Source organism: Capra hircus, chromosome 11 (assembly GCF_001704415.2).
Source record: "Capra hircus breed San Clemente chromosome 11, ASM170441v1, whole genome shotgun sequence".
Classification (NCBI taxonomy): domain Eukaryota; kingdom Metazoa; phylum Chordata; class Mammalia; order Artiodactyla; family Bovidae; genus Capra; species Capra hircus.
This window is the reverse complement of record NC_030818.1, coordinates 14445254-14465545: the sequence shown is the minus strand read 5'-3', so window position 1 is coordinate 14465545 and position 20292 is coordinate 14445254. Positions and strand designations below refer to the sequence as shown.

Genomic DNA, 20292 nt, shown 5'->3' with positions numbered 1-20292 from the left:
TCAGTTAATTTTGATTTGGTAAATGTTGGCGTTTCTGCTATTTTTCTCTCACAGCAGCGTCTTTTATGTGACTTCTCGAGTTCAGGTTGGTAACTTGATGAATAATTAATAGTGAAAATAATAATAGTAACCACTTATTAAACACTATGAGAATTAAACAAGTAAATACACATAAAGAACTTACATTAATGTTGGGCACATAATAAGTATTATATAAATGTTACCTATTTTATGTGCCAAACATTTAGTTAATGAGATCTAAGTTGATCTCATTTAAAAGATTCAGGAAGTTGACTACACTGCTTACCAACTGTGTGACATACAAGTTATTTAATCTCTTGTGCCTTTGTCTTATTGGTAAAATTAGAATCATGATATTACCTTCATATAGTTTTTCTAACGATTAAATGAGCTAATCTTTATAAAACTTTTAGCATAATGACTTGCTATTACTTATTTTGTCATTCAGCAGATGTCTTATCAGGCTAAATACTAGATACTCTTCTTTGTGCTGCTCTTTGAATAAATTGAAATCACTACTCATAGTGCTTGCCTTTTAGTATTTGGGGAATGCAGACAGTAAATAATGATGCTGTGTTGAGTGCTGTTGGGCACTGAGAAAAATAAAGCAGATAAAAGGATTGAGAGTGACAGCATGGGTTGGGAGTTGCTAGTTTATATAGAATAATAAGAAAAACTCTCCCTGTTAAGTAGCAATTGAGCCTGAATGATGTGAGAGGGGAGTTGTGCAGATATCCAGGAAAGAGCGTTCAGGTTGAGAAGCAGCAAGGACAGAGGCTCTGGGGCAGAATACGCTTAGTGTGTTTGAGGAAAGGCAAGGCCCGTGTAGCTGGAGAGGCATGTGTGTGTGGAAGAGCAGTGGCTGAGATTGGCAGTGGGGGCTTGAGTATGGGGAGGCTTCGTAGGAGACCATAAAAGCTGTGGTTTTCATTGCAAGTTATATGGCAAGTAAGGAGAAGCTTTAAGCAGAAAAGTAATACCATCTGACTTAGGTTTGCAGGGGATTATTCTTGCTGTGGTCTAGACTTTTTGTTTTGTGGAGGCGAGGAGTCTGTTTAGGAGGCTTATTACTCTAGTACTGAAAAGAGATGACGTAACGGCTTTGACTGGGAGCTCTAGTGGCAGAGGTGATGAGAAACAGTATATTCTGGGTATTTTTGAGGCTAATAAAATAGAAGAAAAAGTCATGGATGACTTAAGTTCTGGCTTGCGAAATTGAAAGGATGGAATTGTGTTTATATTAATTAAAGGGAAAAAGAAGGGTAGAGGTGGGGAGTGAAATTTTAAGTGTGTGTAAAGGATCTAACATTTTATTCTCCCTGTGGTAATGTTGAGATGCCTACTAGATATCCAAGTGGGGATTTCAAATGGGCAGCTAAATATGTGAATCTGCAGTACAGGGAACAAGGGCTAGGCTATGTTGGGATATCACACTTAACACAGTTAAGTGTGTAACTTATCACTTAAAGTCTAATTGGACTGTAGTTGCCTAGGGAGTAAAACAGGAGAAATTCAAAGACTAAGCCCTTAGGCAAGCTAGCTTTATTTAGAGGTCAGGATGAAGATGAATATCTGCAAAGGAGATTTTGAAGGAGGACGAGGGAGGAAGGAGGAAAACCAAGAGTGAGTGATGTTTCTGGGAAGTAAAAGGATGGAAATGTGTCAGGGAGGAGAAGATCAGGTGTGTCAAATTCTGCCAGTAGGTCAGATAAGATGCAGACTGATAATTGATAATTGGATACTGTGGAGATTGCTGGTTATTTCAGTAAGAACAATTTCTGTGGAGTGGTAGGGATGAAAGCACAGTTGGAGTGGGTTCAAGAAAGAATCAAGGAGGGAAATGAAGACAGTGAATATAGACAGGTTTTTTTTGGAGAAATTTTGCTATAAATTAAGGAAATAGGGCAATGGGAATATGGTGTCAATGTAAAGTGAGAGTTAATAAAGTGTTTATAATGTTGACACAATCCAGTAGAGAAAAATTGATGCAAGGATAAGCTGGGAAGTTTGTATAAGTGAGATCCTTGGTTGGGTGAGAAACGATAGATTAATAATCATCTTTTTATAGTATCTCATAATATATGTTCTATTGTCATTCCCATTTCTATGTTGATACTTGACTATTATGGTATACCAACTTCCTAGATAAAACCTGTTCTAAATGTGGGAACTGAACTGAATCAACATAAAATTAAAATGAGGTTAGTTATTCATGAAAAACTAGCTATGCTTGTTTCCTTCTTGTAGTTAGTTTTAAATTGAAATCTTTGGAAGTAGCCTGGAAAATGAGATATTTGGGCCTGAGTTACAAATACTTTGATTTGTAAAAAATTTCTAAGTTACCTGAGGTTTCAAAATGAATATTGAAAGTAGTTTTGGCTTTGGTGTGCATGTTTCTGCCATATAGTGACTTTGTAGTTTATATATAAATAATTTCTACTTTGTTAATATATGAAAACTTTAAATTTAGTTAAGTTCATCTTATTATATGGTTTCCAGAGGCAACTTTTCCAGAGTTACCTTTCTTTTTTTTAAGGTCGAAAAGCAATAACAAATATTTTATTGTTAAATAGGCGCAAGGGCTTTCCAGGTGGCTCAGTTGCAAAGAATCCTCCTGCCAGTGCAGGAGACACGGGAGACTTGGGTTTGATCCCTGGGTTGGGAAGATCCCCTGGAGGAGTAAATGGCAACTTGCTTCAGTATTCTTGCTGGAAAAATCTAACAGACAGAAGAGCCTGGCTATGGCTAAAGTCTGTGGGGTCACAGAGTTGGACATGACACAGGCACAGAAAGGTCTTTGTAAGAACATACTTATATAGTAATTAGACAACTTAAAATTTTAACATTTCTGTATTTATTTAAAATAAGAAACGTATTTTTAAAATGTTATAAATTCTAGCTCTCTGGGACCACCTTTTCTTAGATTGTGCCTTCATAAGAATAAATCATACAAGGGGAACCTTAAAAAAACAAACTCAGAACCTAAGTAGCACACTTTCAAAAATGCTTAAACAGTAGGTCCTTTTTATCTTGATGTAGATTAAATAGAATAATGTCATTTATTATTGACATTATTAGAAGAAAAAATATTGACCCATAAACTAACTGTTGATCAGTCATAAAGAATTCTAATCTGTATGACATATAAGCAGGCGCATTTGGGAGAAGGATTAAAAAAATTTGAGTAAAAAATATCCTTATCCTTTGATTGAAACAGAACTACAGGTTCCTTAAGGCAGAGGAGACAGTATGTGGCCCAGGGATATATATTGAAATGATCTCATGAACTAGGAGTTCCAAAAGCCTTCCTGCCATGACTGCCAGATACTTTGATGCCAAAATCGTTTATCTTGCAATATTTTTGAATAATTCAGCAACCGTTAAAATGGAGCTGTATCGGTATACATCACTTAAGAAACCTCTTACTGAATATAAAAATATAAGCCAGTGATTGTAGAAGGGGCTTAATTTGTATGATGAAACCATATTTTGCTGTAAAGCATAGAACCTGCCTCCAATGCAGGAGACATAAGAGACTCAGGTTCGATCCCTGAGTCAGAAAGATCCCCTGGAGGAGGGCATGGCAACCCACTCCAGTGTTCTTGCCTGGAGAATCCCATGGACAGAGGAGCCTGGTGGGCTACAGTCCATAGTTGCAAAGAGTCTGGCACTATTGAAGTGACTTAGCATGCATGCACACACAATGACTATTGAAGGCTCCCACCATACATTTACAATAGAGTTTGATTTTTTTTAAAAAAAGTTTTTGGCTACACACATGGCATATTCTACATTGACAGCATAGAGTCTTACCCACTAGACCACCAGAAAAGTCTGTTAGTTTGATTTCTTAGTGGCTAATCTAGTAGGAATAGTATGGAATAAAGGATACTTTTACTTTTCATTCTGTACCTTTTTTCATTGTTTGACTTTTTTCTTTTTTTTTTTTACTGTGGACATGTATTACCTTTAGTATAAAAACCAGTTTGAAAGCCAAGAAACATTTACATAGAAGACCAAGTTGTATATAGTGAAGCATACTTATAGAGCTCCTACCAGTGTATATCATGAGATAGTGAATCTTCATAAATTATCTAGTTAATTTAATTTCCTAAAGATATGCAGTCCTTGTTAATATTAAGTGGCAGGTTATTCATGGCAGTATGTCAAATCATATATACTCCAGCAGTAAAAGAAACTCAGTATGCAACATTGTGGTTAGCTTATTCTTACTTGACTTTTTAGCTCATAACACTGTTTACTTAATATTTGTGAGGTTCCAATTATAAAAATAAAATATCCTGAATAATGGCTGTTTTACCTGGACATTTTTGGGGTATAACAATCCACTGATATTTTTTACTGAAGCAGGAATCTTTAGGGCCATTGAGCCATGCCTATGAAAGAAAATACAAAGTTAGGTGCAGCAGAATAAAATTGAGAGGGCAGTATGGAGATTGCTGCTTCTGTGAACTGTTTGGGGCCCATTGTCCCCCAGCTTGATCCTGTATGCTCACAGGTGTTATTTTTTTTATTGTTTTTTCAAACTTTTGTTGGTGTATAGTTAATTTACAATGTTGTGTTAGTTTCAGGTGTATAGTAAAGTGAATCAGTCATATATATATATATATATATATATATATGTATATATTCACTTTTTTTTTTCAAAGATTCTTTTCCCATGAAGGTCATTACAGAGAATTGTGTAGAGTTCCTTGTGCTCTGCAACAGGTTGTTATTAGCTGTCTATTTTATATGTAGTAATGTGTATGTTCACAGGGGTTTTTAACTTTAGATTCTAGGTTTGTAGATCATAACTTAAGGTTGCAAACTTATCTTAAATCTCTTAGAAAGGAGATCTCATTTCTTCTGGTCCAGTCTTCTCATTTCATCTAGTGCGGTCTTTATTTTGCATTTTTTGCTGCTGTTCAGTAGAACTAGGACTACTAGATTCTGACTTTGTTGAAGTCAAATAAGTGTTCTTTTATGATTCCCTATATCCTCTTTGATGAAAAGCCTTTCAGAATATTTGTAGACTTGGCATTCATGGTTGATACAAGTGGAAGTTCATGTAGCGATTGGTAATGTTCCTGATGTAGGAATTTAAATTATATCACACTGCAAGGTTGCTGTATGGAAAACTGTCACTTAACCAGTGAATGATCATGGACAGTGGCATTGCATCCTCATTTAATAGCAGCTCTGTAAAGGGCACAAATTCTGGTAGGTTAGGAACTGGACTTGCTGATATAAAGGGTCTGCTGTGTAGATGTAAAGGGAGAAACAAAAGTACTCTGCATTAGAAGAAGGATCAGTTTTTAGAGGCATAGCTCTAGCCTAATGACAAATTATAGATATTAGAGTATAATTCTGTATTTGTTTTCGTGAGAAGTTACATTAAGAATCAGAGTGACCTGTAACTGCTAGCAAGGATGTCTTTGTATTAAGGATTTTACAAACTTTAAAAAGACTGGCTTGGACACACTTTTATGGCGCGTCGTCAAGTATCTGTAGAGCGCAAGTGTTCATTGCGCTTCTGGCGGTCATGCACAAAAGAAAATAACGTAGTCATTCCCCTAGCAAAGCTTTTTACATGCCTGTAGAATTAGATTCTGTCAGCAAGAGAAAGGTATAGGGACAGAGGATCACCGGTGAGAACTGATGATGATTACTACAACTGTATTCTTTACCATATATCTGGGCCAGGATAAAGGAAAGTAATAGAAATTCTCTTCTTCTACTGAGATCTTAGTCCTTGCATACAAGTAGAGTTCCTCACTATGGGGGATAAGAGGGATGGTATACTCAATGATTTTTTAAAAAAAGATACACTTCAATGTATTCTTTATCCAGGTTAAGACTCCTCTCTCTTTGCCACTTTTTTATCTTTCATTCAAGCATACTTTTAAGCCTTCAGCTTCAGAAAGGACTAAAACCATGATATCTGAGTTCTTATTATGAAACAAGTTTACCTTAGTTAATCATGTTATTAAAGCTATCACCTTTCCCTGTAGTCTTACAGGATATATGATTCTGGAATTAGTCTTCAGTTGTTAGGACATTTACTTTTCCAGCTCCACGGACTCTTCCCGCTTTTCCTTCAAATATGTACAGGTCTCTCTTGGTGGTTAAGAATGGGTTCTGGAGCTCTACTGCCTGGCTTTGAATCCTGGAGTACCACTTACTATCTGTATGACCTTGAGCAAGTTTCTTAACCTTTCTGCTTTAGTTTCTTCACCTATAGAAAGAGAAAAATAGTAACTCCTATCTCAGAGAGTTGTTAGGATTAAAAGAAATGCTTTGAGTTAACATAGAAGATTGCCTGACATGTGGTAAGCACTTAGTAGATGTTAGTTACCACTGTTAATCATAACTGTCTTCTTTTTCTTCTTCCTACTTGGTCGCTAAGATATGTCAGTTTTTCTTTTTAGACTCTAGTGCATTGATTTCTCATTTCCCACTGACACTGACACCATTCTAGACCATGACATTACTACCTCAAATCGCAGTTTCCAAGAGAGCTTCATGTAACACTTCTGTCCTTAATGTCCTTTGTGCTTGTTTTTCAGTACATGATAACAGTTTCACATGGTCACTTCCCTGCTCAAAAGCATACATCAGTTTTTCAGAAACTTGTTTTATCAAGTCCAGACTTGATAATGAGTCAGTCTCGTTCTGTCTTAGTACTACTCTCTTATTGCATTCAGGCCAATTTCATATTTTCTCATTTACATCATACATTTGGACATTTGCTCATGTTTTTCCTTCAGCCTTTATTCCCTTCCCTTCCCTTACTATTTCTGTCCTACCTGTTCTTCAAGAATCTAGTGTTTCTAAGAAGTCCGGCACTTATGGTGAATTAACGAATGACAAAGGAGGCATGATTATACAATGGAGAAAAGAAAGCCTTTTCAGTAAATGGTGCTGGGAAAACTGGACAGCTACATGTAAAAAAGCGAAACCATTCTTTAACTCTGTATATAAAAATAAGCTCAAGATGGATTAAAGGCCTAAATGTGAGACCAGACACTCTAAAACTCCTAGGGGAAAACAGGCAGAATACTCTCTGACATAAATTGCAGCTATATCTCTTTCAGTGTATCTCCCAGAGTAATGGAAATAAAAGAAATAAATAAACGAACACGGGACCTATTTAAATTCAAAAGCTTTTGCGCAGCAAAGGAGACCATAAACAATATGAAAAGACAGCCCACAGAATGGGAGAAAATATTTGCAAATGATTTGATTGACAAGGGATTAGTCTCCAAAATCTACAAATAGCTTATGTGCCTCAGTATCAACAAAACACACGGCCCAATCAAAAAAGGGCAGAAGACCTAAATAGATATTTCTCCAAAGAAGACATACGGATGGCCAAGAGGTATATGAAAAGATGTTCAGCTGGGAGAAGGGATAGTTCGGGAGTTTGGGATTAATATGTACACACTGCTGTATTAAAAATGGTTAGCCAACACGGATCTGCTATACAGCACATGCAACTCTGCTCAGTGTTCTGTGGCAGCTTGGATAGGAGGGAAGTTTGGGGAAGAACCGATACATGTATATGTATGGCTGAGCCATTTTGCTGTGCATCTGAAACATCACAACATTGTCAATCAGCTATGTTGTTGTTTAATCGATGAGTTGTGATAAAAGTTAAAATATGTATTTTAAAAAAAGAACTAAGCTTTAGTAGTAACAGCATTGGTAAAATCGGGAGAGACTCAGAAAGACGGGTTGATTTAGAGATGGGAGCATAGCTTGGGGTTCAGGGCCTTTAAATTCACGAAGAGCAAGTAGTAACTAAAGTCTGAAAAGCAGATCTGAGAAGAAAGGACCAGTTTAAGATATAAGAATTGAGAAGTGGAGGAATGTGAAGTGAGTGACAACTAAGAGCAAAGCAGTGTTGAAAATCTGAATGTCATTCACGCTTGAGACAGACCGGGACAGGTCTGGATGGATCAGATGAATTTTAAGGTCCACATGGCAGGGCAAGACAGTGTATTTCTGAATTGATTGGAAGGAGCCAGTAATGTTAAGATGAGGAACAGGTGTTAAGAATCTGAAGCAGTTGGTACTGGTGTCTTGGGCATTGAAAGATGGGGGTTATAATTGGATCAAATAGAGCCTCTGGTTAGTCTAGAGTATCAAGATTAGTACAGGATGACAGCAAATCTGAATTTGCTAAGCCATAGGACAACTTACATTACCTTCTGGCTAAGGTTAGAACTGGGTTGTGAGAATATTGCTATACTGAGGCAGCTTGATAGGCTTCCTTGACAGAGATGTGAGAATGGAGTGACCACCATTACTCTGATTAGTAAAGTCTTCAGTGATTACAGTGTGCTTAGCATATGTCCCATGTTACTTTAGTCCTAATTAAGCAAGCACATTGCTATCTTGTATGACTGTGACTGACTTATGTGACTCTCTTTTTCTGTGTTTAGTTAAGATGAGTACCATTTTTAAAACAGCTCTATTGGGGTATGATTAACATTCAGCTGCATCTAAAGTGTACAGTTTTATATGTAAGTTTGAAATATGTATATGCCTGTGAAATCATTACCACAATTAAGACAGTGAACATACTCCTCATCTTCAGAAGTTTCCTTGTGCCTTCTTTACCTCTCTGCCCTTCTCCCCACCCTCTTACATCCACTGATTTCCTTTCTGTCACTATAGTTTTTATTTTTTAGAATTATTTATTTTTTTAATTTAAGTGTAGCTGATTTACAGTATTGGGTTAGTCTCTGCTCTACAGCAAAGTGACTCGGTTTTACACACACATATGTATATATTCTTTTTCAAAATTAAACATTTTTAATTACAGAATTATTTAAATGGAATCATAATATGAAACTTTTGTCTGTATTCTCTTATTCAGCATATTTACTTTTCTTTATTTTGCCATTCCTTTTTTTTAAGCATAATTATTTTGAGTGTGTCAATAGTTTGTTCTTTTTTATTGCTGAAAAGTTAATTTGTTGTATGGATATATTTTAATTTGTTTATCAGTTCATCTTTTGAGGGATAGTTGACTGTTTCTGTTTTTGGCTATTGCAAATAAAAATGGGATGAATATTGGAGTATAAATCTTTGTGTGCACATAATGCTTTTTTTTTTTTTTTTTAAGGAGTGGAATAGCTGGCAGGAGTTATATAGCAGAAGTATGCTTAGCTTTTTTTTTTTTTAAAGACATTGCCAAACCATTTTTTCCAGAGTAGTTGTACCGTTTTGCATTTCCACAAGTACAGACTGAGTTTCGCTTCTGCATCCTTGCCACACTTGGTATGGCCACTCATTTTATTTTAGCTTATTCTAGTGGGTGTTTAGTGGTAGCTCATTGTTTTCATTTGCCTCTCCTTAATGACTAACCGATGTAGAGCCTTCTCTTGTATGCTTTTTGCCATCCCATGTGTTCTTTTTGAAAGTATTTGTTCACATCTTTTTCTATTTAAAAATTCTAAAAAATCTTAATAAAATATACATAACATAAAATTTACCATTTTAAGGATTTTTTAACCATTTGTATAGTAGTGTTAAGTGCATTCACATTGTTGTACAACCAGTTTTCAGAATTCTTTTTGTCTTGTAAAATAGTTACCTGTGTCTTTTTAAAGCATTAGGTTGTTTTGAAATTTCTTTGTATATCAGATATAAATCTTATATCAGATATTTGCTTTTTCTTTATATATTTAGAGATAAATCCTTTATCAGATATATGCTTTACAAATATTTTCTCCCAGCCTGTGTTTTTTTCTTTTCAGTTTACTGTGTGTCTTGAAATTAGCCATGATAGGAATGATTTACTCCACATTAATAGGCAGATTGCTACAAATCAGGACTTTGTTTTATGTTGATTATATGTCTATACTCAAAGAAAGAAATGGGGAAAGGTTAATAACACAGATTAAACTTTGTGTTATGTCTGTAGCTTTACAGTTGTGACTAGCACAAAGAAACGAGGAAGAAAATATGTTTTTCATTATTTGAAAAACTACTGTCTAATAAACAAAAGGCATTTTTCAAGTTGTTGAATGAGTGAAATTCAGACATATGTCTTCATTGTTTCACTCTTGCACTTGCAGTCATTATTTGGCTAATGATTAAAGAGGTCAGCTAAAATCAGGGAAAGCATTCTGGGACAATCAATTGCCTGTGCGGAATTTGCAGTAAAGGATGTTACATATTTTTTCATTGTTTGGAAATTGTGTGATATATATCTTTTTATTTCAGTAAAATTTATAATAAGCTTCTGTACATGTGTATACATTTTTTCCCCCCTGCAGAGCCATTTGTTAAACATTTACTGCCCACACACTAGAAGCATTAAAGAAAATATTTCTAGACTCACATAACTTGAGTCAAGAAAGAAAATTGATGTTCTGAAACATAGTCATTGTATGGGTGATCAGAGAACTAATGTAAAGCTAAGACCAGAGGGTGAGAAGGATAGAATGCGTAATAGTGAGAGAAAATGAAAGGGCATGATACATAAAAGCCAGGTCAGTTCTCTTACCTCTACGTATGCAGAGGAACATGAGCTGTTTCTTATAGGGTATTTGTTTTGCTCTGATTTGACTTGCTTTTAATCTTATCATTTTGTGTATGTAATAGTCTGTTGATGATATTGAACAGGAATGTTAAAAACTAATATATTATTATTAGTGTTACATTGCGTGTTAAGTCGCTTCAGTTGTGTCCAACTCTTTGTGACCTTATGGACTATAGCCTGCCAGGCTCCTCTGTCCCTGGAATTCTCCAGGCAAGAATACTGGAGTGGGTTGCAGTGCCCTTCTCCAGGGGATCCCAACCCATGGACTGAACCTGAGTCTCTTTCATCTCCTGCATTAGCAGTCGGATTCTTTACCACTGACTCTACCTGGGAAGCCCCTTAGTGTTACATTAGCAACTGCAAATAAGCCTAGAAAATTTTAAATCTAATTTTCCTTCAGATTAAAAAAAAAAAATTACAAAATACTTTTTAACATTTAAAATTGGAACACAGAACAATCATGTGTTCCTTGTGCTATTCTAGAAGTTGCACCATTCCCTACATTGCTTTTTAATCTATACACATAATTCTGTTATGTTTACCATAATTACTATATTTCTTTCAGAAGTTATTTTTCTCCCAGAATGATTTGCTTTTGAATCTGATCATTAAGTTAAACATTTTTTTGTTTTGTAGCCATGCAGGGTATACGTACTGTGGGTCTTGTGCTGCTCATGCTTACAAACAAGTGGATCCATCTATTACGTAAGTAATATAGCTAGATTCCATTTTGATTAGGTGGTTGGAGATTATATCATACTTGCTTTGTCACTGAAGTAATTTGTTTTACATATTTATTATATATTTGATTTCATTAAGAATTTGACTTTTTATCAATTTGGTTATAACATGTAGGTTATAAAAAGCTTTAATACTGTTTTCCATTATCTGAGCATTTGGTTATTACCTTCCCTTTGATGGTAAAATATTTAGTTCTGGAAATGTTAGACGGTTAATACACTATTGTGATTTTGTAAGAAATATATATTTGGTCATTTAGAGGATCAAAATATATTTCACATATACATTTAGTCTTCTTCCATAGTTCCCCAAACTGTTGGACTTGCCTAAGTGGTGACATTGACAAAAAAGCTGTTTCTGGTATGTTAATAAAGTGACTTTTGGACCCCCACCTAAGACCGGGGACTGGTTGCCAGAATATTCAACCTGTGTTTAGAAGGTTGGAATTTTCATTCCCACTTCCTGACCTCCTCTGGGGAGGGGAGAGGGCCTGGAGGTTGAATCAATCATTATCTTGATTAAAAGCCCCAAAGGGCAGGCTTTGGTTTGGAGAGCTTCTGGGTTGGTGAACATTTGGAGATTTAGGGAGAGTGACCTGCCTGGAGAGGGCATGGAAATTCCTGGCTCTTTCCCCTTACCTTGCCCTTTGCATCTCTTCCATCTGGCTGTTACTGAGTTACATCTTTCTATAATAAACCAATGATCTAGTAAGTGAAATGTTTTTCTGAGTTTTGTGAGCCGCTTTAGCAAATAAATTGAACCCAAGGAGGGGGTCATGGGAAGTAATCAGCCTGTCAGAAGTACAGGTAATAACCTGGACTTAATTGGCATCTGAATTGAAATTCAAGGAGGTGGTTGTTGGAATCTCTAATGTGTAAAGCCTAAGTGACAACCTGGGCTTGCACCTGGCATCTGAGGTGGGAGATGGCTGTGGGGACATTCTTGTAGGACTGAACCCTTAACCTGTGGACTCTGATGTTGTCTCAAGGTAGATATTGTCAGAGCTGAGTGTGCCCCTCCTGCCCCCATGAATGCACTCAGTGATAGTGGGTCCAGGAACATTACCAGTTAAATAGTTTGCTTATTAAAATTTTCTTTGAAAACCTGGAGTCGAACACTTTTTTAAAGAAAAATCCAAAGCCTTTTTTCTATTTTAATCACTTTATAATTGAAAATTTCTTATTGTACTTGTTAAATTCTGGTTAATGAATGAAGAATAATTTCTCATTGACAGGAAAAGGTATCTGAATTGTTTTAGAATCTGACAGTGAATTTAATATGGTGTTTGAAGTGTATTATCTCATAATAATTTAATGACAGCTCTGAAATTAGCTTAAAAAAATCTTCCTGGCAAATTGAGACTGAGTCATATAGTACTCTATAAAATGAGAAAGTTGTGAACTTTAAAAGCTAGTATACCACTCTCTAAAATAAGAAATTTGTGAAAGTTCAAAAATTTCTGCTGGAAAATTTTAATTCTGTCAGATGTTGATTGGTTAGACCTGTACTAGCATAGATGAAGTATAATCATTCGTGGTGAGACGTAGAAGTAACTCACAGTAGCCATGAGTTTAAAAAGAGCATCTCACCCTCAGCCTGCTTCCTTGCCTTTGAGCAGTTTGTTCAAATTGTTAAAAAAGCTGCTCTCTTTGGTTTTTATGTAGTATGTTTGTCCTGCACACTTTATCAGGCCTTTATTGAAAGTTTTTTTTAGTAAATTTTTAATAATAAATTATTAAAGACTATAATATTGCCAGATGATTTGAGGCGCATCTTTAACAGATATTTCATAATACATATTTAATGTATAATTTTAACTTGTTTCATGAATAAGGGTGAAGTAGAAATTAGATTGTAAAGCTTTTTAGAAACGTCCTTTATTTGACCCTGGTCTATAAACCATCTGTAATCAAGGCTAGTTCATATAACAACCTTTTCCAAACGTTTTCCGGTTTGGCAGAATTTTTTTGATGATGATACGTACTGAAAGGGTACCCCAGAATTAATTTGGCCTGGGAGTACATAGAGAGTCTAAATTGATATAAGTGGAAATTGTGTGTATAAGCTGGTGGACAGTAAGAATGGAAGGGAAAAAATGGTAAAAAGGAAAGAGAGTAAAAGGTAAAAAGGAAGGACTGAGAAGGCGATGATAAAGGCGATCAGTAAAAAGAAAGACAAATGATGGGTAATGTGAGTGATCACCTTATTCTTGTAATTAGTATATTGGAATAGAATTCTGAATAAATAAATTTGAAGGTCTGAGTGCTGAAAATGATCATTGACAGTCATAGTTTTATTCTCTTGAAAGTGGCTCTCCCTGAGATTTGCAATGTCTTCAGAGTCCTTTGAGAAGATAGAGAACACATGCTTTTGGGAATAATAAGTATAGAGAAAAAATAACAGCCCAAGAGAGAACCTTGAACTTGATACACTGGCTTCCATTCTTACTTTCCCATTCTCTACATGTCCACCAGGATCATCTTTTGTGCGTGGGCTTTGAATAGATCTTTTACCTTGGCATGATTTTTTGATATCTTACATGAACATTTAGAAAATACTTGTTCATTGAGTTAAGCAGGTCTTTCAAATGTTGACATTTCATCATACAATGTAAAAAAAATTTGTTAATATCACCATCAATTTCATTAGAAATAGTTTTAATTATTGGGAAGCTGTCAATCTCACAGTGATACAAGTTTTACGTAAGTCCTAACTTTCACTTAAAAGTTTCAGTTTTATCATTGGCAACAAATACGTCAAATGTTTTCTATGAAGTCAGGCTCATTTTGTTTGTTTTCTAGAAAATTTCTGCCAGTTAGCTAAGTTGGAATAACCACAATTTCTCTGCAGTCATTTTTTGAACTGAAAATTGTGTTCCATGGGGAAAATGTCTACTTTAGCTCATAACTCAAAAGCACACAAATGCTTTTTCCTTGAGACATGCTTCTGTATGTTGCAGAGGTGCTTTGTGCATTTATTACCTCAAATTGAATGCATTTTGTCATACAGCATATTTTAATAAAACTGTATTCAGAGTTCAGCATTTAATGAAATGAAACTGGCTTTAAAAAAACAGCATGAGTGAAGATGAAGAATACATAACTACTAGTACATTTTTATTCCATTATCTTTATTGTAGCCAGCAGTTTACACAGTCCCACTTTTGTACCACAAGTGCAAATTTAACACATTGCAAAGGCAGATAACTTCTTTGTATTATTATGAAAATAGTTTTGATTTTGTGAACTCTTTGAAAAGGTATTGAGGAATCCACAGTTTGCACTTTGAGAACTGCTATAATTCAAGGTGATTGGATTTATATTGTGGATAGGGTATTGGAGACATCTCTGGGGAGATGATCTTTAAGCCAGCAAAAGAAGCAATTAATGTGAAAAAGCTTTGAAATAGGCAGAGGTATCCTTGTCATCAGGGCACTGCAAAAACCAGTGTGCATAAAGTACTGTGATCTAAGTGGGAGAGAATCACATTGGAGGGACTGGTTCATTTCAGACTTTAGAACCTGTTTTAAGGATTTTGGATTTTATCCTCTGACCATGAAAATGAAAAACCTTTGAAAGACATTTTAAGTGGGAGAGTGATATGATCTGATTCATATTTTAGAAAGAGTACTCTGGGCCTTTAAAGAATTTTTAAAATGATACATTAAGTTCTTTCCCATATTTATAGTTGCAAAGTCTTTTCCTATTACTGAAACTTTAAAAACTGAAACTCAGGATGTTACTTAGATAGTAACTTGATTTTAATTTGGATCATTCAGAAAACCTTGCAGGGCAGAAAGAGAGCCAAAAGGAATCTTCTTTGGGGCCACATGACATTTTATTTTTCAGTTAAAATATCTCGGCTTACTATGAAACATTAAAAATTACTTGTGTTCCATTATTTAGTATAAATAGTTGACTATTTATGAGAACAGGCACTTAAGTAACTCATGTGTTGAGTGCACAGACTACTCTCTTAGCAACTCCACAAATGTGGATTCTGGAGGTGTAATTATATGTAAACTACATTATTTCCTGAAAGAATGCCTACTGATTTTTTTTTCCTATTTTTTCATATTAAAAGTTTCTTTTATATGTATGGTAACAGTGATTATATGCAGATATTTTAAAAGTAACCCCTTTATGACAAAGCACTTTGTAATTAATTAAAGGGAGAGAAAGTGGCATTACTTCCAAAGCTTATATTATCCATTTCTCTCCAAAATATGTGTATGGCTTATGTGTTTATGGACCTAGTGGTCTAGGGGGGAAGAAAGAGAAAAGATGGTCATTTTTTATTTATGCTGTTAATTGTCTTTTAGCATATAGCTAACACAGAGATTCAGTCTGAGATTAGTACTCATTCAGTGTGTATTTTGTTTTTCCTTCTTTTCAACAATATCTAGCTTTTTTTTGGTTTGTTTTTGGGTATATCACTTTTAAGGATTTTGTAATGGTGGGACTTAAATCTCTTTTTTTCCCTGGTCTCTCTCTTAACTAAATGCAGAACTTCACTATGTTGCTTTCGGGTGAGTTTCAACCTTTGGGGTACCCAGCTGGATAATTCAGACTGATGGGAGCTCTTTTCCGCACTAGGCTTTATCTTTTCATCTCGGTTGAGTCTGACGAAAATGCAAGCAAGATGAATAGCCACGTATTAAATTAGAGGAAGCAGTTAGGCTTTCTGACCTCCGGTCTTTATTTCTGAAGTAATACTCATCTTTTAGTCACTGTCAGAAGAACCCTGTTACACTTACCTATGAAATATATCTGTGCCTCAATTGATATTATAAAAGTAATTTCATGTTTTAATTATCCTGAATTTCCAGGAGTGCTCTGATTTTAAGTATTCTAGTCTTCTTTTCTTAAAAATACATTCCTCAATCATAAAAATGCTTTTCTTTTCTTACTTAGCTCTTAATTCATACTGGGTTGGCCAAAAAGTTTGTTAGAGTTTTCTGCTTAGGTCCTGTGGAAAAATCCGAAGGAATTTTTTTGCCAACCCAATATAGTACCTTGTCCTTAAGCAAGTTTCCTAAACACTCAGATATACCATTATTTATGTCTCACATTAGACTTTAATTTTAAAAAAAGTGTGGTGTTATTTACATGCCATTAAGATATGAAAACATAGTGGTATCTTTTTGTTCATTTAGGAATCTGTGGATTTGATATTTTTTTCCTTAAACGTTATTGATTTGCTCATAGAGATGATGACAGGAAGTGAGTATTAGCAGGGGAGGTGAGAAAAGGGATTATGTTTCTGACTAGAAACGCTTTGTGGTCTTACATGTCTGCTCTGAGTGACATCTTGAGGATTGCAGTTTCTTCGGGAGATTTTGGGCCTAAATTGAGAATCACCTTTTCCTTACCAACATCTTTCCTAGCTCCCCCAACCCTCCTAACACCTCAGATAGCAAGTAAGATACACCCAACCGTAGGTTAATTTTCTTACCTGTAATAGAATTTTATCAAAATAAATATTTTGCAATATGGCTCACATTCCTTGGCCTGCGAGTTTTCGATGGGAAACAGGTAGAGCTCTGGTGTCTCAGTCTTTGAGTGTTTGTCCCTTAATCGAGCAATGAGTAGCTCTTAAGTTTCTAGGTGTGTAGGTTACATATATATATTCTTTTTACTTAGAGTTTCCTGTCTGTGAGTGTGTGTGTGGTGGGAAAAGTTTTGTTCTTATACATCTGGGAGAATAGAGAAAATGGAGAGTTTTGGAATTAAGATCATAGAGATATTTGAGACAAAATGAGAATTCGTCAATTTTAATCTTGATGTTTAAGATAAAGGGATTGTAAAGATTTAAGCTACAAGTTAGCCCCATTCTTTTCTTTAGCCTATAGTGCAAAGAACACATAATTACGTTTCTTTGTTTTTGGGAATGACTTCTACTTGAATAGGAACAGAGAAAGCTTATTATTACACTGAGTTCTTCTCAACAAGATGCCTTTCTTCTCTGCCATGGGTGAAATGTGGAAATAGCTTTATCTGAATAATTCTTTGTAGTGATATGTTGGATTTTCAGACTTTATACTGTTATGTAGTTTTATTAAAGTTGTAGGCAAGTTTAGGATGTGTTTGAGATTTTATTTAATAGCTGGAATGTTTAAAATGCAATTAATGTAGCTGTTGAAAACCTGTGTTCTAGCCATTGTGAATACAGAGGTGATTTTAAGCATAGTCAGTTGGTTTATTGTAGATAATTAGTAACCTGGTATTTCCAGGTATTGAACATGGTTCTTTTAAAGCCATTTCAACAGAAAGACAGAGATAAGGAACTGAACTTAATTGAGAAGCAAGTCATTAGGTACACTAGTTTGCTAGTGCTGCCATAACAAAATATCATAAACTAGGTGATTGGAACAACAGAAATTTATTTTCTCCTCGTCCTGGATGCTGGAGAAGTCCAAGATGAAGGTGTTGACAGGGTTGGTTTCTTATGAGGCCCCTTCCTTGGCTTGCAGATGGCTGTCTTCCTGATGTCTCTTCACGTGGTCAGTTACCATTTTGTATGTGTGCACCTTTGGTGTCTCCTTCTCTTCTTGTCAAGACACCAGTCATATTGAATTCAGGCCTCACTATAATGACTTCACTTTAACTTAACCACCTCTTCAAAGACCTTATCTCCAAATAGATTCCATTTTAAGGTACGGGGCAGGGCGGACTTTACGTATGATACTAAGGGAACACAATTTAGCATGTAACAGTAGGTGATGAAATCAAGAAGGAAAACAGTATTACACGTAATTTTTAAAAATTACTTTTTTTTTCTTTTTATTTAATAAAGTTTGTGTAGAAGTGCAATTGTCCTGTGTTTTTTGTTGTATATCTCCTAGCCGGAGAATTTTCATCCTTGGGCCTTCTCATCATGTGCCCCTTTCTCGATGTGCACTTTCCAGTGTGGATATATATAGAACACCTCTGTATGACCTTCGTATTGACCAAAAGAGTAAGTATATAGCACTCTTACAGCTTGTAAACATAGTTTTTAAAAATAGGAATTATGAGTTTATTTTAAATTAAAAGTATTACTTTTGTAATATTTCAATTAAAAAAATAAAATTTGTGTAAACTAAGAAAATCTTCCATATGCCTAAAAGACAACTGCAGTTTTTCTGCCAAGCCGCAAAAATCTGTAGATTCACTAGTCTCTGAACTGTAGTGGTTATATTTATAATCAGGGAAGTACCATGTACTCATTGTACCATCAGAAAAGAAATTGGTACCCACAACAACTTTTTGAAAGATTTTGAGCAGGTTAGTCTTCCTCTGTGTATAACAAATCCCTCACTGTAAATGGATAATGAGGATAATGATTTTATTTCCTTGTTTATGGTTTTTATGGGAAAAAATGAGCCTGTAGTTGTGAAGCTCAGCAAGAAGAGTGCTACATAAATCTTAAGTGTATTTTATTTATAAAACATACCTGTTATTTTCATTTTTAAAATAAGATTCCAGGCATCACATTTTTTATTTAGTTGTGTCTCATTTTGTACACTGAATGTGTAAAGTAAAATTTTTCTGACTTTTAATGGTATTTTTGGAGGAATGGGTAAACATAATTTTAAAAATGCCAAACAGTACGGAAACAACTATAACAAACACTCATGTACTTATCATTCACACTTGACTTAGACTTTCCCCTCATCTGAACTCACTTTACATTCCCACATTCCCAAAAGTAGCCACATTCATGAACTTAGTGTATATCCTTCCAGTTCATGAAATTATATTTTAATTATGTTGTGTTTATTGTTTTAAGAAATTTTGCAGCAAATTCTTTTGTAGAATAAAAGAAGCTGTTTGCAAAGGAAATGGTCACCTCTTTTTAAACTTTAGGCTTAAATTTTCATAATTTTGGGGTCTATAGAGTATTAGCATTTTGTTGTTAGGATATAGCTTATTAACAAAACTGGAATATTTCTAACCTTACTCCCTGGAATGGCTTTAGGGTATGTAATTTTTAAATTTTTAAAATGCTTTTAAAATTTTTATTTTTTCTTCCAGTTTTATTGAGATATAATTGACATATGACATTATAAGTTTTAAAGTATGACACAGTAATTTGACTTTTCATATATCATGAAATGATAAGTTTAGTGAATGTAATCTCATATAGATACAAAATTAAAGAATCAAAATAATATTTTTCCCTTGTGATGAGAACTCTTAGGATTTACTCTCAATAGCTTTAATGTATAACATGCAGCAGTGTTCATTATATTTATCATGTTGTACATAACATCCCCAGTACTTACTGATTTTACTACTGGAGCTTTGTACCTTTTTACTACCTTCATCCACCCTCTGGGTCACACTTGATTTGTAAAACCTTGTTAGAGCATTCAGAAAATTTTGGTTTTGGATAGCCTAACAATGAGAATTTTTAATCAGATACAGTTTCATAGAAGAAAAGTCTTACAGTTATTTGTTTCTTTCTTTGATATTGGTTAACCCATTTAAGGATGTAGTTATAAAAATGCTGGTTCTGTTCAATGATAAAATAAAAATATTCTTGTGTCTTTTTTGTATTAAATTCCATTATTTTCTTGCTATATAATGTTTTAAGTATAATTCATCAGAAGGGTCTGAATTGCTAAATCATTTAAAAAATTTAAGATTAAGGCATGGTCCTGTGGTAAATTTATATTCCAGTCTACCTGACAAGTTTAATTCTTAATGTTGAGGAAAATAACATTTTCAGTAGGAATTTTCTGTTCTTGGTATAACAAAACCTAAGGTGTAAAACAGTAATCCTATACATTTTATTTAAAAATAAAACAAAACTCAAAAACTGTATTATTAAACCTCATGAGGAAGTAGATGGGGGGATTTTTCCATATTTCAGTAGGAGTTTTGATCAACCATTCTTGTTAGTATCTACTGGTTGATTAAGGTCAAGGAAAACCTTTAACTTAGAGGTAATTTTAGATATAATGAAAGGACCTGATGATAATTTTAAATTAT

The 20292-nt window shown here is 34.7% G+C and overlaps 1 protein-coding gene across 2 annotated transcripts in view; it reads left to right on the top strand.

Moving 5' to 3' along the window:
• The window catches only part of MEMO1 (mediator of cell motility 1), a 111523-nt gene that overhangs the window by 50177 nt on the left and 41054 nt on the right, over positions 1-20292 (top strand). For both annotated transcript variants that reach the window (XM_018055087.1, XM_018055088.1), the window contains exons 4-5: positions 11213-11281; positions 18162-18274. In XM_018055087.1, the coding sequence (XP_017910576.1) occupies positions 11213-11281; positions 18162-18274 (182 nt within the window). The remainder of the gene's footprint in view (positions 1-11212; positions 11282-18161; positions 18275-20292) is intronic.